The sequence below is a fragment of the Corythoichthys intestinalis genome, chromosome 22 (genome assembly GCF_030265065.1).
Source record: "Corythoichthys intestinalis isolate RoL2023-P3 chromosome 22, ASM3026506v1, whole genome shotgun sequence".
Lineage (NCBI taxonomy): Eukaryota > Metazoa > Chordata > Actinopteri > Syngnathiformes > Syngnathidae > Corythoichthys > Corythoichthys intestinalis.
Genome location: NC_080416.1, coordinates 23,949,740 through 23,977,627, shown reverse-complemented (window position 1 = coordinate 23,977,627; position 27,888 = coordinate 23,949,740). Strand labels below are relative to the sequence as shown.

General features: G+C 40.9%; 2 protein-coding genes across 4 annotated transcripts in view; one reads left to right on the top strand and one right to left on the bottom strand.

The window, feature by feature from the left end:
* LOC130910502 (protein S100-A1-like) overlaps positions 1 to 27,888 on the bottom strand; it is a 73,509-nt gene that overhangs the window by 3,649 nt on the left and 41,972 nt on the right. The gene's annotated exons all lie outside the window — the stretch shown is intronic.
* Positions 45 to 27,468, top strand: trim46b (tripartite motif containing 46b). Of its 3 annotated transcripts, none has more exons than XM_057827868.1 (12): positions 45 to 286; positions 2,890 to 3,151; positions 3,241 to 3,421; positions 7,342 to 7,540; positions 7,607 to 7,753; positions 7,980 to 8,075; positions 14,126 to 14,379; positions 14,820 to 14,941; positions 16,726 to 17,064; positions 21,186 to 21,415; positions 21,485 to 21,552; positions 24,146 to 27,468. In XM_057827868.1, the coding sequence occupies exons 1-12, from the start codon at positions 227 to 229 to the stop codon at positions 24,582 to 24,584; spliced, it is 2,397 nt and encodes a 798-aa protein (XP_057683851.1). In that variant the 5' UTR covers positions 45 to 226; the 3' UTR covers positions 24,585 to 27,468. The 3 variants fall into 3 exon arrangements, with proteins under 3 accessions (XP_057683851.1, XP_057683852.1, XP_057683850.1); XM_057827869.1 differs by lacking the exon at positions 45 to 286 and adding an exon at positions 521 to 866; XM_057827867.1 differs by lacking the exon at positions 45 to 286 and adding an exon at positions 878 to 1,029.

Below are 27,888 nucleotides of genomic sequence, written 5' to 3'. Positions count from 1 at the left end.
TAAGCAATTGGTTCAATTTGTGAGTGGGCGTGGCTTCTCGTGGAAGGTAGCTTTACGTCCAGACCGCCCCAACTGCATTATATTTTAGGAAAGATGTAGCCTATGTACTGAACGATAACGTTATCAGGAAAGCGGAAGATTCTCATTTTTGGTGCGCGTGCGTGCATACTCGATGGCAGATTACAGGCAGCTTTATTGGCAGATGTTTTCAACAAGCTGTTAGAACATGGACGTGATGGATTTGAAGGCAGCCACGTCGAATATGGACGCTCTGGTCCGCATCAGCGTGAGTAAACATACATTAGTATCCTAAATTTATGCAATGTTATAGGCTATTTTTATCGGATATATACAATTCTAATGCCTATTTCTTAGTAATGGGCCTTTTTAAATACCTGTAATCGTCTACATTGGGGAAAAAAAAAAAAAAAAGGAGATAAAAAAGCAGCAGCCTTTTTTTTAGACAAAATATACATTGTATGTTTTGTTGGTTATATGAATTGTCATTTTATATCATTTATCAATTTTAAAGCAAAATGGCTGCAGCCCGTGTGTCGAGAATGTACCGTCTCCAAGGGATGCTCGTTGCCATGGTGACAGCAGAGCTGGATGCTGCGTCAACCACGGTGAAAGGAGGCTTAAAATAACAATCGTACAACACCTCTGTTGCTATCACATAACGGTCTGCTAATGGGATTTACTTATAGATATTAATAAATGTATATATTATTAATGGGGCTATCCTCACCCCTCCCCCTTCCCCATCCATCCTCCCAGCTCCCTCCTCCTCCCCTCGTGAAGCCGTTGCGTCGAACATGCGTGCGCGTCTGTGAACTATCATGGTGCCAAGGTTCCTGCAGGTGAAGGTAAGGACGCGGTAAAGCAGGAGTAGCTTCCTATGCTTACAATGCGACGCAACATGTGAGGATTGATGAAATTCTAGCAGCAATGAGACAGAAAGAGAAAGGAAGAGATTGGGATGACATTGGAGACAGAGGTGAATGGAGAAAGGAGGTTACGATGATGCAGGTTGGTTTTATTACTAGCTGCGGCCTGTATGCGTTTGTTAGACTAGTCGTTTGTCCAGTGTGCTGTTTAAATGTGCTGACCGTGCAGCATGGAGTGCCGTCATGAGCGTTCTTGCATGTCAACTCTTGATTTAAACTCATGATGTCAGCCGTTGTCATTCGTGACGTTGTGGTGACAGGCCTTCGCTGACCATCCTGTTTCCGCTTTTTCATCCTCTTTTCGCCCTTGAAAATGTCCTACATAGCAGTCACTCTATTGAATCTCATGGCATACCATTAACATGAAATGTCAAAAAGTCACCACGCATTTAGTTATACATACGAGAGAGCATTTAACTCAATGGCTAACATTGATGAGGATGAACATCCAATCCATTTGAAATGGGAGAACTAGCAGTGATCATTCATGGGGTTTAGAGTGCCTTTTTGTTGGTTGAGTGTGCGCGAGAGGATGTTTTCATAATATAAAAGTTCAATTTGATAGTCAGCAGGTGGACAGGGGTTGTAGAGCGCCCCGTTGTCACCATGTAGAAAAGCTATGTGCTGACCAGGCGGCTCAATAATGTAGTAATGTTACAGTTGTAGTGATGGAGATAGCCTACGAGAAAAGGTACTGTTTGTATTACTCTAACACACCCAATATAAAATAAATAGAAATTATACCATAGTTGAAGGAAAACAAGCAGAATATAGGGCATAAAAGATACATCACGCCCTCTTATCACGGAAGCCCAATGTGTGCCCAACTCTCGAAATCAGTTCTCTTGGACAGTCGAGAACAAATGGCGGGATGTTCTGTCCCAACACAATGAGCACCAGAGAAGGCCCGATATCCAACTGATTACACGACTGACAAGACTCCAAGAGCCCCTTTGACGCTGAGGTGGCAAAATCCACAACTCTCGTTGCCCGGACATTAGTAACTCCCGACTCCTCCTGTCCAATCCACAAACAGACAATAATCCCAAACACACCCTTCTTCCTGCCCACGGACCGCCCCGTGACAGCCTTCAAAAGACTGAATGTTTAACTAACGTTGTTATTTTTCTCAGGAACCTTTTTGTTGACGTGTGATAGGGTGACCTTACCACCACGCCTGAGTGTTTCTATTTCGCCTTGCCATTTTGATCGCTGTCGATCTGAATAAATTGTCAACTTGTTTTTGGTGAGCCCAAGACCAAGGTGAACGAGCGGAGTTTGCCCTTCTGGCCGGATTGCCGGGTCCTGCCGGCCCGACTCGATGGATCTGCGCCGGGGGGGCGGGTCCGGTGGTTCAGCTGCAGCGATTCTGGTGGTCTGGCTAGAATGTCGGATAGCTTCAGTAGCAAATATGCGACAGATTCATTTTTTTCAGCATGTAGCCGTTGTATTTGATTGGCTGTTGGAAATTGAACAGGGCATGATTTCAATGCATTCAAAATCGGCTGATATATAATGATTTAGAAACATTTGTGATTTTTGTCATCGGTAAAATCTGGTGGCAGGTTTGTATTTATTCAAGCATCTCAGACCCTCAATCGAGTTATGGGAATATTGTGTATACTTTGCTATACTCACTCACAAAACTTGTGAAGTGATGTCCATATTGGTGAGAGTCTATATTAAGCTTGTTGCTGCAAATGGAAAGCTGGGCTCTATTATCAATGATTCATATCTGCCCTTTATGCATTATTAACAAGAGTGATGACCTGTAACGCTGTCGCCACTTTGCTGCACCTTACTGAAAAGTCAATACATACAGGACGGTCACATTTCCTGCATTTTTGTTAAGCCTTAGCTATTTTCTCCACAGTCTGTACTGTCAAATAAAAGAGACATCTCCTGGTTCCAACCAATGATTTTTAAAATATTTTATCTCCAGTCCAACATGAAGAGCCTTGAGCATGAGCTACACTGCCCCATGTGCAAGGACATTGTCAAGCAGCCCGTGGTGCTGCCATGCCTCCACAGCGTGTGCCTCATGTGCGCCTGCGAGGTCCTGGTGGCCAGCGGATACCCGCCCCCGGACCTCCCCGCCGAGCCCAACTCACCGGCTTCCACACCCAACATGCGCTCCCCGCGGCAGCTGCGCAGGCCCACGCCGAAAGCCGAACAGCGGCCTATCGACCGGGTTCTCCGGGCAGGTGAGCGCTCATTTCTTGTTTTTTTATATTGGACCAGTATCCTGCTTTTGCTCTATTGCATTACATTCAATGTAAAACATCTTGTCGAGGTCCCCACCCGCCTTCGCCGTCCATGCCCCGTTCACCGGGCTACTCGGGGCGACGGCGTAAGGAGGCCCCGCTCCTTTCTATGATGTTCCCCTGCGTGCCATGTGGCCGCGACGTGGAACTAGGCGAGAAAGGCCTTACTGACTGTTTGCGGAACCTCACCTTGGAGCGCATCGTAGAGAGGTTGGTCCAATACACACACTAAGAATGTCACCTGTAGCTTTTGTCATACATTTTTCCTTCAATTCACTTACTTAATCATTATTCTTTAAACTTTTGGTGAGAGTGGAAATGAAAAGCTATTTTAAAAAGATTTTGTGAAGTGAGTCAAGTTAATGTCACAACCCACAGAGTACCAGGGGCGAAACTTAAAGGGATCCATTGATAGAAAGGCTTGTAGTTCTTAAAAGATAAACATGATTATGAGTTAAAATAATCTGATATTAAACCCACTCTCGATGTTTTCGTTTTCATACAATCAAGCAAAATTAGTTTAACTATTAGGTCACCATCGTTGTTGACGTCGCAGGGCGGTGACGCCACATGGTTACGCTGCCGGGCTTCCAGAGTATGACTTTAGCAACATAAACATGCCATTGGTTCAACCCTTTCAATTTGAACCAGAGAGGAACAATAATGAGCATGACAGCTCTGTCGATATTTCACATAACGAGCAGCAAAAGCAAAATGAACTGGAAAGACGGGATGAAATGAGACAAGAGTACAAAGTACAAAAACGGTGTTCTGCCAGAATGTGCTATACCGGCGAAACGTCTACAAGAGGCGAATTTGACACCCAAAGTACTACCGTGCGCTTTCAGCTTGTTTTTTTTAGATGCATACAGACAGAACATACTAATACTAAACTAAAGGCAATGAAAAGGTAATAAAAGACTCAATAAAAACAGAAATAATAAGTGCTCACCGTTTTTAACTGACGTGCGCATGTGTTGGTATTCTGCCTCTGAATTAATGTCCTTTATTTGCTAATTGGTGAAGTTGCCTGCCATTTTTATGGCCCTTTGCTTCACTGTCTTAGTGCGAGAGGCATGCATTTGATTTTCTGTATTATCTCGGTTTTGTTTTTGAAGTCTGCAAATACTAGTAGGTGTTCTGATATGTTGATAAATGACTCCTGCATTTACCAGTCACCATCTGTGAATGGTTTTCCATGCTTTATTTATCCCGGGTTGCAACAAAACCTGCAGCAGTAGTGGAGTTTGGAGCTGCAATCCACTTTTAAAATCTATTTTTGCACTCCTCTAATTTCTCCAGAAGTAATGCAATCGCACTTACTGGGTATGCTGCTGCAAAAGTAGTATGCCTTCCCTCGAAATTGTCTTTCCACATTACTCCTTTTGTGATTTGACAAGTTCTCGCTACACAGCAAACATTCAGAAAATCCTTCCGCATTGGCAATGAATGCAGTTGAAGAAACGTAGAAGTTTCCTTAGTTCCCCCCCCCCCCCCCCTCTTTTACTCTGTGGAATCCATGTCCCATAATATGGCCGCCAGTTTGTTTGCAAACAGCCGCCCTGCTGATATAAATGTGCGTCTCAAGCTATGACACAAATCTTTGTTGACAGAAGTGTTGAAATTAGGGCTGTCAAAATTATCGCGTTAACGGGGGGTAATTATTTTTTTACATTAATCACGTTAAAATATTTGACGCAATTAACGCACATGCCCCGCTCAAACAGATTAAAATGACAGCACAGTGTCACGCACACTTGTTACTTGTGTTTTTTGTCTCCCTCTGCTGGCGCTTTGGTGCGACTGATTTTATGGGTTTAAGCACCGTGAGCATCGTGTAATTGTTGACATCAACAATGGCTAGCTACTAATTTATTTATGATTGAAAATTTTACAAATTTTATTAAAACGAAAACATTAAGAGGGGTTTTAATATAAAATTTCTATAACTTGTACTAACATTTATCTTTTAAGAACTTTCTATCCATGGATCGCTTTAACAGAATGTTAATGTTAATGCCATCTTGTTGATTTATTGTTATAATTAACAAACACTTATGTACAGTATGTTGAATGTATATATCCGTCTTGTCTCTTATCTTTCCATTTCAACAATAATTTACAGAAAAATATGGTGTATTTTAGAGATGGTTTGAATTGCGATTAATTACGATTAATTAATTTTTAAGCTGTGATTAACTCGATTAAAAATTTTAAACGTTTGACAGCCCAAGTTGAAATGTAATAATTATTGTACACATTTTTACAGCATTGGAAAACGTTAAGATTGTTTGTGTGACGTTCGTCGTCCGACAGAAACCATAATAAAACAAAAAATATATCTCCGTCTCCCATCTTTTTTCATTTTCAAACATTTTTGAAACGCTCCAGGCAGTGCTCCAGAGAGCCACTAGGGCAGCTCTAAAAGGGTTGCCGACCCCTGGTCTAGTGACAGTGACAAACTACGTCATCACCCCGAGCGTCCATTGTGCGAATAAAACATGGCACCCTCCGTAGGTCTAAACATGTTCCGTATTTTTCGGACTATAAGTCGCATTTTTTTTTTTTCATAGTTTGGCTGGGGGTGCGATTTATACTCTGGGACGACTTATGTGTGAAATTATTGACACATTATTATATCATTTCACATGTTATTTTGGTGTTTTGGAGTGACACTGATGGTTTGGTAAACTTGTTAGCATGTTCTATATGCTATAGTTATCCGAATAACTCTTAATAGCTATGTTACGTTAACATACCAGCCACGTTCGCATTTCGTTGTTCATGCATCATGTAACATTATCATACTGCACACGTATTCAGCATGTTGTTCTCTATTGTATTTTTATTTTAAATTGCCTTTCAAGATGACATATCTGTTCTATGTGTTGGATTTTATCAGGTAAATTTCCCCATAAAACGCGACTTACACTCCAGTGTGACCAATATATGTTTTTATCTCTTCGTTGGGCATTTTATGGATGGTGTGACTTATACTCAGGTGCGACTTATAGTCTGAAAAATACGGTACTAAATATTATTAGATTTTTAAATCAATGGCAACATTTTATGCGTTTCTAATAACATATTTTAGTAAAAGAGAACAATTGTGGCTTATTCAAGGTTCAGGGGTGGCGCATGTGACCTCGGGGAACTTACTTTTTTGCCATACTACAATAATGTATAATTTTCAAACTGTGCACAGTATTTTTGAACGAAAGAAGAGCACACAGCAAAGAGCAATGGAGATATGACGAGCTATGATGAGTAAATATGACTAAGCGTATGTAGCGTCTGGCTTTGACATTTAATACAGTAGGAGACGAGAAAAGACCTGTCTGTGTCTAAAAATCTTTGCAACGGACAGCAGGAAGACACATCAAACAAGATGTCACTTATAAACATTGGACCTCACTCACATTGATAAGCCACTTGATTTTTTTTCAGCCAAGACGTGCCAAATATTGCCAATAATCGTCCCGCTTTGTTTCGCAGAGTTACATCAGTAAACCAGCGAGCAATGTTAGCATCATATAAGGTGGCATACCAAGTTGCTCAGTGCAAAATAGCAAAAATAAAAACTGTCCCACTGTCCAATGACACTGTTGTTTTTGTTCGATTAATTTTTGTTTTTACAATTAAATGGTTATTTGAATGTATTTTTATTGATTGATTTTATTTAAAAAAAATTTTTTTCACTATTAAATGGTCAAAAAATGTACCGTGAATGTATTTTTACAGATTGGATGTGACTTTTAAATTTTTTTTATTTTTTCAATTTAGGCAAAGTGATGCACTTTAAGTCTTTTCTATACTTTATTGTAAGTTGAGCTATATATTTTTCTTTAATATTAAAAAGGACACAATATTATGCAGAGGTATACTTATATTAATAATTTATAAGCAATAATTTATGTGGGGGGAGGCGCAAAACGTTTACGTCTTCCTGGGGGGTGGGGGTGGAGGGCCTAACAGAAAATAATGAGAAGCACTGAGCTATCCCAAGCGGACAAACATCTCAGGTTCTGCTCTTTACTAATTTGACTTATTTAAATACTTTGATGGCATATGTTTTTTACACAATTCTGCCTAATTAAACAACCCATTTTTACCATTTGCTGCGGCATCAGGTACAGGCACACGGTGAGCTTAGGCAGCGTAGCCATCATGTGCCAGTTCTGCAAGCCGCCCCAAGCCCTAGAGGCCACCAAGGGCTGCGGTGACTGCAGGGCCAACTTCTGCAACGAGTGCTTCAAGCTCTACCACCCGTGGGGGACTCCGCGGGCTCAGCACGAACATATACTCCCCACCCTCAACTTCAGACCAAAGGTAGTATGCCGTGTATGGTGCATTACGGTATTTCTATTCTTTGTCTGATTGCGTCTCTTTCCTCAGGTTTTAACTTGTACGGAGCACGACCAGGAGAAACTGCAATTCTATTGTAGGTCCTGTCAACGGCTGCTTTGTCCGCTCTGCAAACTGCGTCGTGTACACACGGGCCACAAAATCCTGCCTGTGGCCCAGGCTTATCAAGCCCTAAAGGTGCAACAATCCCTACAAATGATCAAATCACCCATTTGTGTCATTTTCCAGTGAAACCAGAGTTAATCACTGAAAACACACCAATCCATAACATCAGTTACCAGAGGCTCATTCCCTATCACTTACATTTTATCGTATTACAAAATGATTTAGCCGAAGCAACGTTTGACACGAAACCCTGCAATTGCCTCATTTCTTGATTGATTTTTTTGGGGGGCGGAAACAGGAGAAGATTACAAAGGAGATGAACTACATTCTATCCAACCAGGACACAGTGCTGGCTCAGATTACACAGCTGGAGAGCGCCATCACTCAGACTGAGGTGATTAACAGACAGAGCATACACGCAGGAAATATTGTTGAACATGGATGAAAAACAATGCAGTTATATCAAGCTTTACTGATAAAAGCACCACTACTTGGGTACTTGAAAAGCTTCCCAGTGATGCAAAATTTTATAGGCAACAGTCAGAGGAGGGTTGTAACATATTACATTTAGTCCGTTACATTTACTTGAGTAACTTTTTGAGAAAAATGAACTTCTAAGAATAGCTAAGCCATACTTTTCACTTTTACTTGAGTAGATTTGTGAAGAAGACACGCTACTCTTACGCCGCTATTTTGGGCTACGCTAGTCGTTACATTTACCATTCTATTCTACTCAGTGTTGTTTTCGTCAACGATGACTATAATGAAAATATTTCGTCAACAAACAATTTTTTTCTAGTTGCTGTCAAATTTATCGCATTAACGGGCGGTAATTAATTTTTAAAAATAAATCACGTTAAAGTATTTGACACATGCGCGGAATGACCCGCCCATGCAATGCCTCAAACCGATAACAATGATGCCGTTTATTTGCGCATTGAGAGATAAGAGGCAGAGAAACGCTAGTGGACACAGGCGTTCATAGGACTGTGCAGCAGAGGTTGCGCTAGACTTTTTCGTTGTCTGTCATTTTGACTGACAGTGTCATAAAAATCCGGTCATAATCTATTTTTACCAGTCACTTACATTTTTAAAATGATAATAATGACATATTCTATAGTATTTAGTTTTCATTCATTTTTAATTAATATTCTGTCCGAATAAGCTTAATGTAGTGGAGAAAACTGGATTCTCGCTGATTCAGGTTGATTTTAGCTGTGTTCACGTCAGTGTGTTGGCCAAACACCACTTAAGGCCCACTCAAAGTAGAGGCAATCACGGCACTTGGACAGGTGGCTGGATTTCTCCTTTTTCTTTAATGCAAATCCTCTTAAATCAACTTTATACAGTCCATTCATCCCAACTGTCCATGTAGATGTGGAAATGGTTATATTCTTGAGTAGGCGTTTGTGGGTATATATGTGTGTATCTGTGTGTGTGGTTTATCTGTACAAAAGACATGAAAAGAAACGGTAACACTTTATAATAACTATCCGTTTTACTAGTTAATAGATCATTAGTAAACTGTTGATGAATGATTTATTGTTGATTTGTGAAGTATTTGTTAACAGTTTGTTAAGCATTTACAGGGTGTTCCAATATGGTTGACCCCATTCTAAATGCCCATGCTAGTTGATGGATCTTAATAAAACTATATACACTTTATGTTGAAGGCCATAAGTTTTATTGGTTAAATATACAAAGAAAAGTACAAATATTTTTTGGTTCTATGGCAGAATTTCATAAATCTGCAACATGAGCGCTGCCTGCAAAATGCCTTATCAAAATGGCTTTTCTTTTGAACTGAACGGCATTTCTTAACCTGAAAAGATAGAAATGCCAAACGTTACACATAAAAACTTGAAACGTTTCTACAAAAACTGTGTTTCAGGTTAAGAACACCCTGTAAATGCTTAACAAACTGTTAACAAATACTTCACAAATCAACAATAAAACATTTATCAACAGTTTACTAATGATCTATTAACTAGTAAAACGGATAGTTATTATAAAGTGTTACCAAAGAAACAAATAAATATACATTGCTTAAATTCAACTTAATTACATTTAAACATGTAGATGGAATATTCGAAATTAAGCTTGAACTATTTTCTACGCTCCAGCTAAGCACTTCCGGTTTCGGGCACTTATTGTGAAGGCGGATTCACTTCACTTCCGGTGCGCTATGCCGCAACTTGTCGCTATTTTAGAATCGCAGCATAGCAACACGCTAACGGACTACCACGCAAACCAATCGGACGAACTATCATAACAACAGCAAAAGGTAATCATAACAAATTGTCTACGTAAATATGAATGCTGCTTGTGATACTCACTTTGCATTTACGCACAGCAATGAACAAACACACAATCAGACGCACGCTCATGTCGTGCATCCACCCGTGACTTTCTTACTATTGACATTCGCATTCTGGTAAGGTGCATGCGCAATCCAACTTTTCACCTATTTACGTCAGCCAAATGTGGGAATCAAATGATGCTGAAGGCATTGAACAAGCAACTGTGAACATCTTAAGCAAACAATCACATAACTTTGTAGCCTTTTCTACACTTAACAAGAGGCAAACAGACAGTGGAGTCCACCAATCAGCGACGGGCAGACGTGCCGCTAGCAGAGCGACAAGGGCAGGACGAGGGACTTGCGTGCGGAAGTAAACATACGAGGAGAACGGAGTTTATTCAACATGGCTAGCGAGAGACAGACTTGTCAATGACTCGTTGTGTTTTAGTTTATTTAAAACTGAATTTACCGCGGATTGGAACATATTCTCGGCCCTCCCGTTCGCCATCCGTGTTGTTCTAGAGACGACTTTCGGCGCGCAAGAGTAGTGATGGGTCCGTGAAACCTCATGAAGCGTGTCGACACAGTGACACATTGTGTTGACACAGTGTGGATACTGTGTCATTGAAAACTGACACCTGCTGGACATAAAAAAAACCCTACAGGCAACCCACTTGACAGACTGACACTGAATTGATGACATAGCATGTAAAATCAAATCATTTAAGTCTTTGCATTCATATTGCATTAGTCCATATCTTTACATCGTGTGAACATATATTATAATGTGAAAATGTAAGTAATAATGAATGGGTGAATAAGGAATGCCTGTGGACTTTTTTTTTCTGATAAAATTTTATTCAAAAACCGTTTTGTTTTTTTGTTTTTAAATTTAGTTGTTGTTGTTTTTTTTTTTTTTTAACAAGCCTGCTGTGGACAACACACTCGCATGGAACCAACAATGCCGGCATGCACAAGAATTTCCAGTTGAAAGAGGTTTGGATAAGATATCCATTGGCTCCTCCAGTATCGAAGAAAATCGGCATTGCGTGCCATGTTCGGCTCAGCCATGCATCGTTGCACTTTTGCAATTTCATCTACAGTTGCATTTCCTCCTTGACTCCCCACTTTGTCATCTAAGTGCTACCATAGCCCGTCAGAAAGAAATTGAAGTGGACAAAAAAATAAATTATAGCTTAATTACAGATTTCTAATAAATTACCAAAAAAGTGACTGTGTGAAAATAAAAGGAATGGTTCTATACCTGTGTTTATTTGGGGATTATCAGAAACTTCATTCTCATGCTTGGCCAGTAATGCTTCAGCAATGAGGCGGTGGCAACTGTTTTTATATGACAGGTTAGTCATATACAAAGTACAAATGCGACATTTCACCTGCAAAAAAATAACTTTTGATAGTAAAATCAAAACTTTGGGGATCGCGTAAGGACCCGATAATTGCAATCTGACCAGGATTCGAACCCACGCGCACGACGTGTTGGGACGAGAGGCGCTTGCTCTGACCACTATGCTAGCGGATCAAACACTGGTGTGTAGTTTAAAGACAAGGGACGGCAATCGACGGACCCGCATGCACCCGTCACACTAATAAACTAAGCTTTACCTTAAAATTAATTGTATTTTGAATGAATGATGACAAGTGCGTTTTCCCTGTCTTACGTCCATTTCCACAGCAGGTAGACAACGAGGAAGTAACCGTGAGATGTGGACTGTTTCAGCAACTCCCTCGCGTTGACAGACGCGCTTCCTTTTGAACCAGTTTGCCGCGTCATGACTGTGTCGACACAGTTCAATGAGTTCATGCATCGGTCACGTGATTTTCTTGTAGCGATACGCGCACCGACGCAGGGGTTGCTCCATGAGCTCGGCGCGCGCGCCGGCGCATTAGTATCACTGGACCCATCACTACGCAAGAGTGACGTTGCTCGTGAAGAACACGTCACGCAAATAAACAAACCTGATTCGTCGATTGATTTTGTACCTTCTCGAGAGGCTGTGTCCCAGACTTTTCTCTCAGTGTTTGAAAAATACAGGGAGAACAGTCTGGCCGTGCAAGGCAAACACTCAGTTGCCTTAACATTTTTCCGAGTAAGGCCAACGACGTCATGCATCAAGAGAGACAATAGCTAATTAATATGCTCACTTGCCACCCTGTGGGTGTGAATTGCAACCTGTCAAAATGACGGATGGACTTCAGTTTTTTCCGTCACCGTTTTAAAAAACCGGTCAACGACGGAAAATATTCGGTTAACGCGACCCCTGCTGTGCAGTTAATTGGCATAGGCTTTGGCAACTCTTTCACAACATGCATAACTTTTGTGGCGAGCGACGTGGGTAAGAATGACAGGAGATGAGCGATGTGGGGAAGAATGACAGGAGATGATCTTTTTCTTACGCTTCATTGAACACAACGCAGAACATATACCATTTGCAATCACCACTGACAGTCATGGTTGCCCAACTTCCCATCATGCATTTGGTCGGAACAGTTAAGTCGCTACAGTATCATTTAGTGAAAGCACACTAAGATAATATTGCTATCTCTCCAAAAATAATGCTCACAAAAAGAAAATTGCTCAATGCAAAGAGAACTGGCATTCCCAATCAAAATAGCTATGCAAAATACACATAAATCTTACTCAGACTTTGGACAAACTCTATTCAAACATTTCGTTTAGCTCAACAAATACACTAGATGGCAATATTTAGTCACAATATACAAACGATCAGAGATCTCGTACGTTGTGAAGTCAACACTCAAATGAACGTAAGGTAGCTCCCAGTTTTTATTTGGCACCAATTGACCACGGAAAACAAGAGATACGATCCTTTTAATTTCATAATAGGAAATATATTTTTTCACTTGAGGGCACTCATGGTCTTTGCATGAATGATACTTCATTTCTGTAGATTTTTTCGCTCTCGCCGGAATTCAATAATTAATTTTTGTAATTTCTTTGGCTTAATGTGGCTTTGTAATATGTTATAGTACAGTATAATAATAACAGTTCAAATAGATAACTGCTGAAAGAAAAAATACCATTGTTTAAAAAAAAAAAAAAATCAAGCATCGTAAGCAGTTACTCACAATATTACTCATTAATTGATTATTGTTTTCACCAAATACTTTTTCACTTGTACATTTTTTGGATAACTTACTTTTACTTGAGTACCGTATTTTTCGGACGATAAGTCGCAGTTTTTTTCATAATTTGGCTGCCGCGACTTATGTGTGAAATTATTAACACATTATATCATTTCACATGTTATTTTGGTGTTTTGGAGTGACACTGATGGTTTGGCATGTTCTTTATGGTATAGTTATCTGAATAACTCTTAATAGCTATGTTACGTTAACATTCCGGCCACGTTAGCATTTCGTTGTTCATGCATCATGTAACATTATCATACTGTAGACTTATTCAGCATGTTGTTTTCTCTATTGTATTTTTATTTTAAATTGCCTTTCAAGATGACATATCTGTTCTCTGTGTTGGATTTTATCAAGTAAATTTTCCCCAGAAATGTGACTTATACTCCGGTGAGACTTATATGTGTTTTTCCTCTTCATTACACATTTTTGGGCTAATGCATATTAGACTCAGGTGCGACTTATAGTCAGAAAAATACGGTAATATTATTTTTGAAGTAACGCTAGTCTTACTTGAGTAAAATTGTTACCTCCGGTAACAGAGGCTGTATTATGTCATTCATAATTGCAGCATTATTGAAAGTGCTTCCTGGAATATTTAGAACTTCAGCCACTAATGCGAGTTTTACGGAATAGATTGAAATGTTAAACTATAAAATCTCCCAAAACTATGCTTGAAAAACCAAAGAAATTCAGCTATTATGATTTAACACTTAATAGGGCACTCATTTAATTCACGTTTGCCACTGACGGCACTAGACGACAATCCGTTTTGACTGGGAGAGCTGAATGATCACTGCCAACTCTCCAAGTCAAAACTGATTGGACATCCTTCACCATCAATGGCACTGAAGGTCACCTAGTTCATAGTAATTGGATGTCTATTGCGGTCCTTAGCAGCCGATGACGTCGTCCTAGCCGTTTCTGTACTCCAAAAAGTAACTCCTAATAAATTATTATTAACAACGTAGGTGAACAGCGTATCGGCCCGTGAACAATTGGCCCAAAGCATCAGAGACCTGACGGCGGCGTTGGCCGAGCGCCACGCCTCGCTCACCCAGGCGCTGGAGGCGGCGCGCCACAAGCGTGGTGAGGCGTTGGCCGCTCAAGTGGCGGAGCGGCGAAGCTTGATGGAGCACGCCGGCCTGGTCGCGTTTACCCAGGAGCTGCTGAAGGAGACAGACCAGCCCTGTTTCGTGCAGGCCGCTCGCCAGACGCATAACAGGTGCGCTATTAAAGTAGCTTGGAAGGAACTCAAACTGACTTTTGTTCTCTGGCTACGATTTTGGGTCCTTTCCTGGCTTTGGTTTACTTTTTAGTTGGATTACGTTTTGGACTTTCAGGCCAAAGCAAAGAAATATAATGAGGGAGGTACGTAAGCATGCTTGAAAAGAGATGGAAAATATGCCATTTGGTTTGAAGTGGGAAATTTAGGATCTGGAATGTTTTAAAAAAACAGACCCTGAAGACAGCTCCTCTTAGCAAAGTCAGATTTTGTGGAGATGCGTATCATTATACACAGGAAAGTCTCTGGAGGCCAAAGACCCAGCAAGTGACAAATTTGGCTGCAAGATTTGGTCGGATTCCTTTTGAATTGTTTTCTGTCTTTCAATGTGGGAGCGTTATGCCAGCAAAGTTTGAAACTAAGACTAGTTTCTGTTCCAGGTTCAGCAAGGCGATTGAGAACCTACAGCATTTTACCCTAGCCGCTGATCCATCGTTCAGGCATTTTCAGCTGGACGTCTCCAAAGAACTGAAACTTCTGACGGAACTCAATTTTATCCGAGGTGACTTCAAAACAAAGGACTAATTTTTGTGTTCATTGAAATGAATATTTAGGGTTTATTAACTGAATTATAGCTTTTGAGCAGTAAATATTTACTCTGTTGGTCAAAGTATTTTACATTTTATTTTCGAATATTCTGTAATACAAAAAAGTTCAATCCGTTTTATATACAGTGGTATGAAAAAGTATCTGAAGCTTTTGGAATTCCTCACATTTCTACATAAAATCACCATCAAATGAGATCTGATCTTTGTCAAAATCACGCAGATGTAAAAACGGTGTCTGATTGAACTAAAACCACCCAAACATTTATAGGTTTTCATATTTTAATGAGGATAGCATGCAAACACTGACAGAAGTGGGAAAAATAAGTAAGTGAAACCTCCGCCTAAGGAGACTTAAAAAGCAATTGAAACCAAATTTAACAAAAAACTATTTAAGGTGTGTGCCTAATCACTGATGAGTGGTTTAAAGCTGCCCTGCCCACTATAAAGCACACACCTGGTGAGAATTGTCTTGATGAGTGGAATTGTCTGATGTGCATCGTGGCTCGGTCAAAAGAGCTGTCTGAAGACTTGCGATCAAGGATTGTTGATTTGTATAAAGATGGGAAAGGATACAAAACCATCTCTAAAAGTCTGGATGTTAATCAATCGACAGTCAGAGAAGTTGTCTACAAATGGAGAGAGTTTGGCACTGTTGCCTCTCTCCCAAGGAGTGGCCATCCACCAAAGATGACACCAAGAGTTCAGCGCAGAATACTCAGGGAGGTAAAAAAGAACCCTAGAGTGTCTGCTAAAGACTTAAAGAAATCACTGGCACAGTCTTATATCTCTGTGCACACATCAATAAAATGTAAAACGATGGCCAAGAATGGTGTTCATGAGAGGATTCCATGGAGGAAGCCACTGCTGTCTAAAAAAACATTGTTGCTCGTTTAATGTTTGCAAAAAGGCACTTGGACACTCCACAGACAGAGGTTTTGGCACAATATTTTGTGGACTGATTAAACCAAAGTTGAATCATTTGGAGTAACACACAACATCATGTGTGGAAGAAAAATGGAACAGCTCAACAACATCAACACCTCATTCCCTTCGTGAAGCATGGTGTAGGGAGCATCATAATTTGGGGCCGTTTTGCTTCCTCAGGGCCTGAACAACTTGCAATCATTAATGGGAGAATGAATTCAAACATTTAGCAGGACGTTTTCCAGGAAAACATGTCTGTCAGACATTTGAAGCTAAAAAGATGGATGCTGCAACAAGAAAATGATACAAAACACAGAAGTAAATCAACTTCAGAATAGTTTCACAAGAACAAAATATCCATTCTGGAGTGGCCAAGTCAAAGTCCAGACTTGAACCCCATTGAGATGCTGTGGCATGACCTAAAGACAGCGATTCATGCCAGACATCCCAGCAATCTGACTGAATTACAGCAGTTTTGTAGAGAGGAATGGGCCAGGATTAGTGCTGATCGATGTGCAAGAAATGTGCCCAAATTGGAAAGATTTGGTATTTTTATTTAATTACTGTTTAGATAAAACATTAAATCATTGTCTGCCAAAGACAACAAGACACGTCCAATTCATTTAAACTGGCAGGCCTTGCTGTAAACGGTCACATTTCAGTGTGATTGATGGCGCTAGATAGCCAATCCATTTTGACTGGGAGTGGGGCGAATGATTCATTCGCTCTCTCCCAGTCGAAATGAATCGGATGTCTAGCTCGGTCAATGGCAGCCAATACGTTAAATTGAACCATTGTTTTTTGTTTTCAACAGCTCCTTTAGCCCCGGTCCTGGACACTCAGCACTCCCTGGCCTATGACCAGCTCTACCTAAGCTGGCGCCTGCCTCCAGACTCGGCACCCGCCTGGCACTACTCTGTGGAGTACCGCCGGCGGGGAGTGGTGCCAGGGAGTGCATCCCGGGGCGGCAACAGAGGCGGGCTCGCTGCCGCCCGCTGGGGCTGGCAGCGATTGGACGAGGTGAGCGGAACGAGCGCCGTCATCGATAGGCTGGAGATGGACAGCGTATATGTCATGCGGGTGAGGGGCTGCAACAAGGCAGGCTATGGTGACTACAGCGAGGAGGTGTATCTGCACACCCCTCCAGCACCAGGTGAGGGGGACGTTTTAAAAATTTCTGTCATTACAGGTCTCATTAGTGCTGTGCGATATGGAAAAGATCTATCACGATATGTGCTATTTTTTATCACGATATGTGACAGTATAAGAGTATAGTATGTTTTCAATTATTTGGTGAAAAATTATGCCACAATTATGACATCTTTTCCCATACTTACTTTGATTTTAAACTGAAATTATACTGACCTGCCACAAGTAGTGCTGCAAACTAAACCTATCCAGGATAAACATAAGCAGGATTGTAGTATACATATTTTGCTGAAATGTAAAGATAAAAAAATTAAAAACTGCTGTATATAAAGTTAGCATATTTTAGTTAACAATAAATTGATTAATATTGAGTTTGGAACAAATTGTGTGTGAATTATATGCCTTGCTATTTAGAATTGTCCTGCTTGCATTACTCACATACGGTTGGCGAACTATTAAGTGGATATAGGGACATCTTGAGGCCGATTATGGTACTACGACGGCATTTGGAATCCCAGCAGTGTAGCAAGTCAATGCAAATTAGTTGCCATATGCTGGCTAAAATGTGCATTGAAGGAACAGGTCAATTTATGGGGATAATGACGATAGACAGTTAAAATGTTGATAGACAATTTTACATCATATATTACAGCACTAGGTCCCATTTTATGAGATTTTACAGGAAAAAACATTGTATTTTTAATTGATTTACTTGTTTTTTAATTAATTTTTTGGAAATGTACATTTTGAAACATTTTGATAATTTTTATCAGTTTAAAGTATGTAACATTTGGTGGCATTGTTCAGTCATCTACAAACCTTTCGAGCTGTGGTAAACAGTTTGTAATTCATTCTCTCTCTCTTTTGTGCTTACCACCACATTCTTTTTCCATGCACTTGCCACTTCCTGTACTTCCTCATCTCTCTCTCTCATGTGATATTTACATTTCACAGCTTGTCATCCTCTTCAGCGCTCCTCCCATGCCGCCAACACACCTACACGCTTCCTGTGGAACGTAAGAATTCATTCCTCGGGTGCCCCCCCAATCATACGATGATCCCTTCCTTGCTCTCACTGTGGTCATTCCATGCATCTGCCGCTTTTTCCATCTTTTGCACTGTAATGAGATGTGTCTCCACAGTGATGAGGTTTGCAGATTGTTAAGACTTGGGGCTTAACAATCAGTTTGGATTCCGCTTTTCTCAAATTGGGGGCTCCTTGAGGGACTCCTTGTAACGCTGTTGTTTTCCCCTTCCTGCTATTGCATATGATCCTTCTGTCAATTGTATTTGCTTGTGAAAAAAAATTATGTACTGTACTTCTGTCACGTGATACCTTTAGGATTCATCTCCCCGAGTGCTCAGTATAATGATCGACATCCTTTTGCTTTCCTGATTGTGGTACCTTGAATTTCCCGGCTAAATTTTAGATCTGTCCTGATTTGGGTAAATTCCCCAGTAAGAGTTAATTTAAGTGCAAGCCCGGGAATTGAACCAAAACAGCACTTCCTGATAGTTTTCAAGCATGGCTTGATTGACCCGTTGACCTAATTTCATCAGCAGAAGACAGTTGATTGGAGCTCATTTTGGCAATTTCTTAAGAAGGGCTCGGTTAAAGGATGCGCCTTATAATTCGCCCGCTAACTTCCTGTTGAATTTTTCATATCCCTTGTCACAATAGAAACGTACACCAAATTTTAGGACAATCAGTAGTAGCCCCTTTTCACATACTCACAAAAACCTTGTATATGAAAGCAATTTCCCGGGTCGACTGACACGGAGATTATGCGGACATTTAACGGATTGCATCTCCGTATAATGTCCGGGACTTTCCCAGGACGAAGTGTATGTGAAAGCAAGCGTTAAATTCCCGGGTCGCAGCACGATCGATGATGACGTAAATATCATGGCGGGCCAATCATCACTTCCTCTTTCTTCGCAGTAAAGTAAGTCAAAAAAGCGGTAAACAAACATTGCAATTATCAACATACCAAGATGGAAATACAGTAGCTAAATTAAACTGAAAACATAACGAAATTAAATTGCTACTGGATCGTAGAGCTGAGGAAGAGATTCCATCGTCCATCTTTGGAAATGTGTGGTTTATTTTGTTGCCAATGTTAGGGTCCGCAACTGCGGAAACAAGGTTGTACCTTAAAGCACAAAACAACGGAGGGATGCGTTCAAGTGTTTATTGAATACAAACAAAAATACACTGTCAGGGAAGCTCACTTTTGAACCCCAAGACAAGTATCAGTCGATAGCTCAAATATGAGAAATTAATCAGATCCAGCCAAGGATTGCCTGCTTCAAAGACTTTACAAACAAGATATATATCAAGGGTACAAATGGTGTGATCCAGTCAAGCGCTGTGATCACGCCATAGTACAATGAGAATACTCATGTCAAGGCTCTATATGCTTGTTGAAAGGGCGTTGCTCACTATGAAACGATACCTTCTACGGAAACAAATGAAGATTATTACTGCCCAACTCTGGTGGTCTTCCACAGAAAAACATCCAAAGCCTGGCCTTGGAACCAGAGCTTGTCCTTGGACAAGAGGGTGTCAAATCAGATAAGGAAGATGACAGAAATAAAATGTAATATTTCAAATAGGGCTGTCAAAATTATGGCGTTAATGGGCGGTAATTAATTTTTTAAATTAATCACGTTAAAATATTTGACACAATTAACGCACATGCCCCGCTCAGATTAAAATGACAGTAGTGTAATGTCCGCTTGTTACTTGTTGTTTGGCGCCCTCGGCTGCTGCTTGGGTCCAAATGATTTTGTGGGTTTGGGGAAGGAGCATGGTGTAATGACATCAACAATGGCGAGCTACTAGTTTATTTTTTGATTGAAAATTTTACAAATTTTAATAAAACGAAAAGATTAAGAGGGGTGTTAATATAAAATTTATATAACTTGTACTAACATTTATCTTTTAAGTTTTTCTATCCATGGATCGCTTTAAGAGAATGAAAATGGCATCTTGTTGATTTATTGTTATAATACACAAATACAGTACTTATGTACCGTATGTTGAATGTATATATCCGTCTTGTGTCTTATCTTTTCGTTCCAACAATAATTTACAGAAAAATATGGCATGTTTTATAGATGGTTTGAATTGCTATTAATTACGATTAATTAATTTTTAAGCTGTAATTAACTCGATTAAAAATTTTAATCGTTTGACAGCCCTAATTTCAAAGGAATATACGTATGTGCGGCACACGATGGATACAGTCTCACAAATGAATATAGTATCATAGCAGTTATGTGTTTTATAAGCATGAATAAAATATTGTTTCACATACACACGATCTCGGAAAAGTGGGAATAACACAATGGGTCCGTGACAGTAGGTCGACGCTGATCAATAATACTAACCTAAGCGGTAGGCAGAGAGCCGATAAGACAACAAAACAAATACACTCAAATACCAGCACAACGTAGGGGATTTAAAAAAAAACGGCGGCAGACGAACAAGCTAACAAATGCACAAAATTCGAGAGTACAAAGTGTCGAATGGCGCCCAGTAAGTCAACATCTCGGCAGCCTTCTCTTGGATCGCCTGGGCTTAAATACAGTCTTGATGAGCTTGAATTGGCTGCAGTTACGACGTCAGGAAGGCTCCCACAACAGTCTCTGTAACAAAACACGATTTGACCAACATTGTGACAGCCGACGGCGACCAAAAATGATGTAATGTCCGGGTTATAAAATTGCGCCAGCAGCCCTCCCAGCACAGAGAGCGCCAGTGGGCAACATGGGACAAGTCTTTGAAAGTGTCCAATCCGCGTCATTCCCGGGATATCTCTACATGCGTGAAAGCAATGACGTGAGTAAATCCCGCGGAATTTACCGGATATGTTTGTGAAAGGGGCGAGTTAAACTCGTATCAAGGGATAATTTTTATTCAAAAGAGAATTCTATTAAGTCAGTATTCATTGAACAGAAACAGGAAGTAGAATCCTACCAAAGTAAAACTTAAATTTCAAGGAACCACTGTACTAATATCCCTAACTCCAAGTATAGTGCCGTACCACACCCGATTCCTCCTATCTTCCCTTCATTTGCTATCCCCCGGGCCCTGACTTCCTGTCGTCGTCCGCCTTCCAGTGCTTAACTTCTACTTGGACTCTCGCTGGGGTCTCCACGCCGACCGCCTGGTGGTCAGCAAGGAGCAAAGAGCGGCCCGCAGCGTCCCCGGTCTTTCCTTGCTACAGGCTGCCGACCACGCGCTCACTTCTTGTCACCTGACATCTGACCTCTTGGTTGGAGACGTGGCCATCACCCAGGGGAGACACTATTGGGCATGCTCAGTAGAGCCTGGTTCTTATCTCGTCAAGGTAAGACATACTGTTGGGGGTTTCTGTAACCCTTAACATTATCACAAATCAAATCCTTTGTCTTTCCAGGTTGGTGTTGGTCTAGAGTCCAAACTGCAGGAGTGGTTTCATCTACCGGAAGACATGGCCAGTCCCCGGTCAGTAACTAGCAGAAGAAATCCATATGATTCCAAGTGAAACAGAGGCTGTTGTCCAAGATACTGATTGTTAGGTTTTGTGTTGGTTCCGTCCTAGTGTGTTCCTGTGATTGCCCATTGATTTCACCTGTTGTGCCTGCTCCTAGTGTATCCGCCAACCTGCATCCTTCTGTGTCACCCATCTGTTCCTTGTTGTCTCGTTACCCCTTGTCTCTGTGTCTATATAAGCTCCCAGTTTCTTTTCACTCCTTGTTGGGTCATTGTCAATGCCCGTGTGCTCGTCAGCGTTTGTTCTCCACAGTTTTTGCCGTCCAAGCCCTTGTGTTCCTCAAATGCCATTTGGTTGGTGGATACACTAGGAGCAGGTACAACAGGTGAAATCAATGGGCAATCACAGGGACACACTAGGAGGGAACCAACACAAAATCTAACACTGATAGAGGTACTAATATGTAAATAGTGTTAAGAAGGGATGTCCCTATCTGATCACGTCATCCATCCACGGAGATAAAGGGGGGGCGGGCATGCATAGCCCAATACAGCCCCCCGGCAGAAAATGTCATTGCATGTAATTGACTTTCCAGGATATGAATTTAAAATTAAGACTTTGCTGGTAAAATGTTGTCTATAAAAATTGTAAAGCAATAAAACAAACAACAAAAATGAATGAAATGAACAAAAAAGTATTTTTATAATGGGTCACAATTAATTTTCGAACGGATCATGTAACTAGCACCTTAGAGACGGCCATTTGCTTTGCTTAGCCAAAACCACCTGAGGACAGAAGAAACAAGATGGATATACGTAATTTTTTTCAAACCTAAGCTTTCAAAAGCAACAACAACTACTGAGCAAGAACTAATGATTGAATATGTGGACCATGAAACCCTGGAGAACACCGCCAAAATGGTGAGCGGGGTTTCAGTTTATCCCACTAAAAACGCTAATTGTACAACAGAGCCACAACCATGCGTACCATATTCAATGGATGACGTCCTTGGCCAAAAGCATAGCTGTCCTAAGCAGCCTGATTTAGAATTCCCCTAAAAGATGACGGGAAACAAAAACACGCTCATTTTCCAGTGTATGATTATAAATATTCCTGGTTGGAATATTTAGTCAAAAAGCCTGCCGCCATTTTCACACTCACCACAGTTAGGATTCGTTTCACAAGAGTGTGAGTGACAGGAAAAACTTGGCATGAAATTGGATATCTCCGCACAATGCAAAAATCGGCGTCTACTTCTCCACAGAAAAACGCTAGCGCTCACACGCGCGCGCACACCCACCCCCACATGGCTGGGATGCCTGTATTTATGAGCATGGGCTAAGCTACTAACCAAGCATATATCTTGTAAGTTAATTTTATTGCTGACCGCGCGTTTCAGGACCATCAAGATGTTTTGCCCCCTGCCACGAAAGTCAAACTCTGCCTATGATGTCATCGTAAATCGGGCCGATCGTACAATTTTTCAGAGGATCGGAATCGGGTGAGAAGGATCGCGTTTTTAAAGAAAAAATATACTTTTTTTGCTTCATGCTTGTACAATCCCACAGCCTCCCACCCTCCCTCCTGGTAAGTAGTGTGGCCAAACTGTCCAGCTTGTTTTTGGTACTTAAAGATGATTGACAGGTTTGTAACTTTGATCTTGCCAGAGACGCTTGGTCAAAAGCAAAAGAAGAAGATTCTGTTTTAATGATAATTCACATTATGAAGGAGACACGGTGGGACAGAAACATGTTTAGAATTTTTGTTCAACAACAACAACAAAAAACAAAACAAAAAAACCCAACCATTTTTGATATCGGATCGGGACTCTGTATCGGCAGATTCTCAAAATCAGGTGACTCGGGTGCAAAAATATTTGATCGGGACATCCCTAGTGTTACGTAAAGGACTTCAAATCATCATCAAAGATTGACAGCATACTCCAACCACATTAAAAAGCGTAATCAGAAAATGTTGCCCAAAGGCAAATTACCATCCCAACAAATTATAAGTCTGCTTCAAACAGAAATGGCTGACTTCCTTTTTCCTTAATTGTTAAAATTGATGAATTAATGTTAAAAACCATATTATTATCAAAGTCTAAAAATGCAGATTCGACCCAAAACGGGCCACATCCCGTTCAAAATGAATTATGAGTCCTTGAGACTTTTTGGTCTTTCGAAGCAGAATCTATCAACCTAATTTTGTGTCAAACTGGAAATCTTTGTCATGCTTAATATTATAATAACTTGGATTCATGCAGATTTATACTACTGGCTGTACACAGCACTTATCACGACACATTACATTACATTATTTATTAACTCCACACTATGCGGATATAAGCTGCCCTGGGGCAGACTGACAGAAGTGAGGCAGCCAATTTGCACCATCATCCCTTCTGACTTACACCAATGACTCACTCTTGCACAAATTTCAGATGGTAAGTTGCGCGAAGTGTCTTGCCCAAGTACACAACAATGTGCTCAGCTTTAAACCCTCGATCCTTCGATTAAAGGACTACCTGCATTACACTCGCCTTATTAAGCCCCCAAATAATTGTAATAATATTTTGTAGTAATTGTGAACGACTTCCCCCTGCAGATATGACCCAGACAGCGGTCATGACAGTGGGGCAGAGGACGGCGTGGACTCGGCCCCCCCATTCTGCTTCCTCACCATGGGCATGGGGAAGCTCTATCTGCCCCAGCACAGCTACCACCACCACCATAACGGCCAACGGTCAGACCCCAACGGCAACGGGCCGTCCCCACCGGTGGGTCTCACCTATCCGTTGCCACCCCGACTGGGCGTATGCCTCGACTTCGAGAAAGGCCGTGTGGCCTTCCACGACGCCCATTCCCTGCGCCCCCTGTGGGAGGGTCACGTGGACTGCTCAGGCCCGGTGTGCCCGGCCTTCTGCTTCATCGGAGGAGGGGCCCTGCAGCTCCAGGAACTGGTGGCCAACCGAGCGGCCGACCAAACGCCCGTGAGGAGGGTGACCATTCAACATCGAGGCGGTTCCAATTTGAATAATAACTGATCATAGTTTAGAATGTTTAGAATATTGCTTTTAGAGCATTTCTACGGCAACAAATATGCAATGTAATTAAGTTTCTTACCTTTTTATTTGCAAGAATCACTGCTTTCATTGTGTTGAAATTATATACTGTACAGTGCTTAACAGATGTATTAGACTGCCACCCGATCATGTTTCTGTAGTGATAAATTCCTTCAGTTTTTAGACAATTCAGACCCTGAGGCAAATACCACTTGGTAACCTGAAATTGAGTAGGCATGTTTACCATGAGGAGACCCACAAAAAAGTCTCAAGAATGCACAAATGACACACAAAATGCGATCTTGATTTGACACGAGTTACCATAAAACAAAAATTTAAACTGGGATATCACCAGTGAAAACTCATCATAGAGTGCCATTGACGGGCACCGCCTCCAATCTCAAGGAGCCTTGCTAAAAAAGACACAGGAAGTCTACCATTTTGGTTTGAACCGACTATTTAATTTATGTTAAGCACTGTAATGTACTGAATCTGATGCTTGCACATTTATTTACAAAGCTAACGGCGTTACAGCGCCACACCATCCATTTCATGCCCCTTAAGTGTCAAATTTGCGTGCTTTATTTCAGTAAACCTAGACTTAAGGCGTCTATAACATCGCTCCGATGGCAAGTTATTGTTTTAATGTGGTCAATTAGCGGTAGAGAGGAACGACGATGTAATAGATGGTCACAAAACGCTGCGGTTATAATTCAGGACGCGGCGTGGCTAATCACTAGTTTGGAAGCTTGTGTTTGTACATTCTGTAATTTAAACACATGATTAGCCTCATGTCAGCGTGTGTGTGTGTGTTTCAGTCAACAACATATTCCAACAGTCGTAATCAATGAAAAATTTCCAACCACTTACTATTGACACTGCTGGCTAAAAGTATTGGCACCCCTGCAATTTTGTCAGACAATGCTCAATTTCTCCCAAAAAATGATTTAATTTCATTTAAAAAAAAATTATTGCAATTACAAATGCTTTGTTAGAAATATCTTCATTTATTTTGCTTGCAATGAAAAAAACACAGAAGAGAATGGGGAAAAAAATCATTATCATTTTACACAAAACTCAAAAAATGGGCCGGACAAAAGTATTGCCACCCTTTGAAAAATCATGTGATGCTTCTCTAATTTGTGTAATTAACAGCACCTGTTACTTGCCCGTGGCACATAATAGGTGGTGGCAATAGCTAAATCACACTTGCAGCCAGTTAAAATGGATTAAAGTTGACTCAACCTCTGTCCTGTGTCCTTGTGTGTACCACATTGGTTTTCTTTCTTTTCCCCATGCTCAAAGAACTGTCTGAGGACCTGAGAAGCAAAATTGTGAGGAAGCATGGGCAATCTGAAGGCTATAAGTCCATCTCCAAAGACCTGAATGTTCCTGTGTGTAAAGCCAATGGCATTGTGGCCAACCTCCCACGAGAGATTTCAACAAAAGATTGTCCTGATAGTAGATAAAGAACCTCGACTAACATCCAAACAAGTTCAAGCTGTCCTGCAGTCCGAGGGTACAACAGTTTTAACCTGTACTATCCGTCGACGTCTGAATGAAAAGGGACTCTAAGGTAGGACACCCAGGAGGACCCCACTTCTGACCCAGGGACATAAAAAAGCCAGGCTACAGTTTGCCAAAACTTACCTGAGAAAGCCAAAAACGTTTTGGAAGAATATTCTCTGGTCAGATGAGACAAGAGTAGAGCTTTTTGGGAAAATGCATCAACATAGAGTTTGCAGGAAAAAAACGAGGCCTTCAAAGAAAAGAACACGGTCCCCACAGTTAAACAGGGCAGAGGTTCCCTGATATTTTAAGGTTGCTTTGCTGCCTCCGGCACTGGACTGCTTGACCGTGTGTATGGTGAAGTCTGAAGACTACCAACAAATTTTGCAGCATAATGTAGGGCCCAGTGTGAGAAAGCTGGGTCTCCCTCAGAGGTCATGGGTCTTCCAGCAGGACAATGACCCAAAACATACTTCAAAAAGCACATGAAATTGTTTGAGAGAAAGCACTGGAGAACCGACCAGCACTGAGTCCAGACCTGAATCCTATAGAACACCTGTGGAGAGATCTGAAAATGGCAGTTTGAAGCAGGCATCCTTCAAATCTCAGAGACCTGGAGCAGTTGGCCAAAGAAGAATGGTCTAAAATTCCAGCAGAATTGTAAGAAACTCATTGATGGATACCGGAAGCGGTTGTTTGCAGTTATTTCTTTAAGTATTAGGCAGTATTAGTATTAGTGATAATACTTTTGTCCGGCCCAATTTTGGAGATCTGTGTAAAATGATAGTGATCTATTTTGTTTTTCCATTCTCTTTTTTGTTTTTTCATTGCAAGCAAAATAAACGAAGGTATTAATACCAAAACATTTGTAATTGCAATCATTTTCTGGGAGAAATTGAGCATTATCTGACAGAATTGCAGGGGTGCCAATACTTTTGGCCAGCAATGTATTTACTTTTATTGTATTTTTATTTATTTATTTTTTTTTCAAATCTTGCTTGATTGTAATGTTAGCGAGCAACCTTTAAACACAACTGAAAACAGAATACTTTTTTGGGGTTATTTTGTTATGTTTTCTTAGATTTAAAAAATCTGAATGATAAATTGGTGCCTTAAGGAATGCGTTAAATTTGGTGTCTTGACTACACTCGTAACACCAATCGCTTGTGTTTCTAATCATCTTTCCATATATAAACGAACGCAAATGACAAGAACTTTCACTTTCCCCTATAAAAAAAAACAGCAACATTTCTGCTCAGTTTTTGGCTTTGACATGCTTGTACTTAGTCTGATGCTTCAAAGTGTTTTTTTTCCTCACTCTTGAACTAAATAAATGGTGGCTGAACCAAATACTGGGTGGTTAATATGTGGAAGTATCGCCACTGTGATGGGCAGATGTGCAAAACTCTCAGACGCATTATCAGTAAAAATCAGATTACCAAAAACAACCAAACAAAAAGTACGTGAAGGGTGTATTATGACTCTTGGCCGCTAGAGGACAGCAGAGCCACAGCCAGCTCATTCCCAAGGGCATCAGCTAACATCATGTCCTAACAGATGGAAACAATTTGTTGGACAAACACCGCTTTAATAAATTGTTACAGATTTGGCAATGTACTGTTCAAAACTTTGAAAATGGAATGTGCGGATGGATAGCCCACGTTCATACATATTTATGACGGAATATTTCTAATTGCTTGTGCGCAATGTTTTATGATTCCAATCAGCAAGTCCCATAAGCAAGGAATTTACTGCGTGTGTATATAGATACAGTCTT

What these genes read in the sequence shown, in the direction of transcription:
- trim46b (XM_057827867.1), top strand. Translation starts at nt 949, where the DNA reads ATGAGACAGAAAGAGAAAGGAAGAGATTGGGATGACATTGGAGACAGA. An exon ending in GCTCGCCAGACGCATAACAG is followed by an intron (nt 14,380 to 14,819) that starts GTGCGCTATTAA and finishes TTTCTGTTCCAG; the next exon opens with GTTCAGCAAGGCGATTGAGA. An exon ending in GCACACCCCTCCAGCACCAG is followed by an intron (nt 17,065 to 21,185) that starts GTGAGGGGGACG and finishes TCCGCCTTCCAG; the next exon opens with TGCTTAACTTCTACTTGGAC.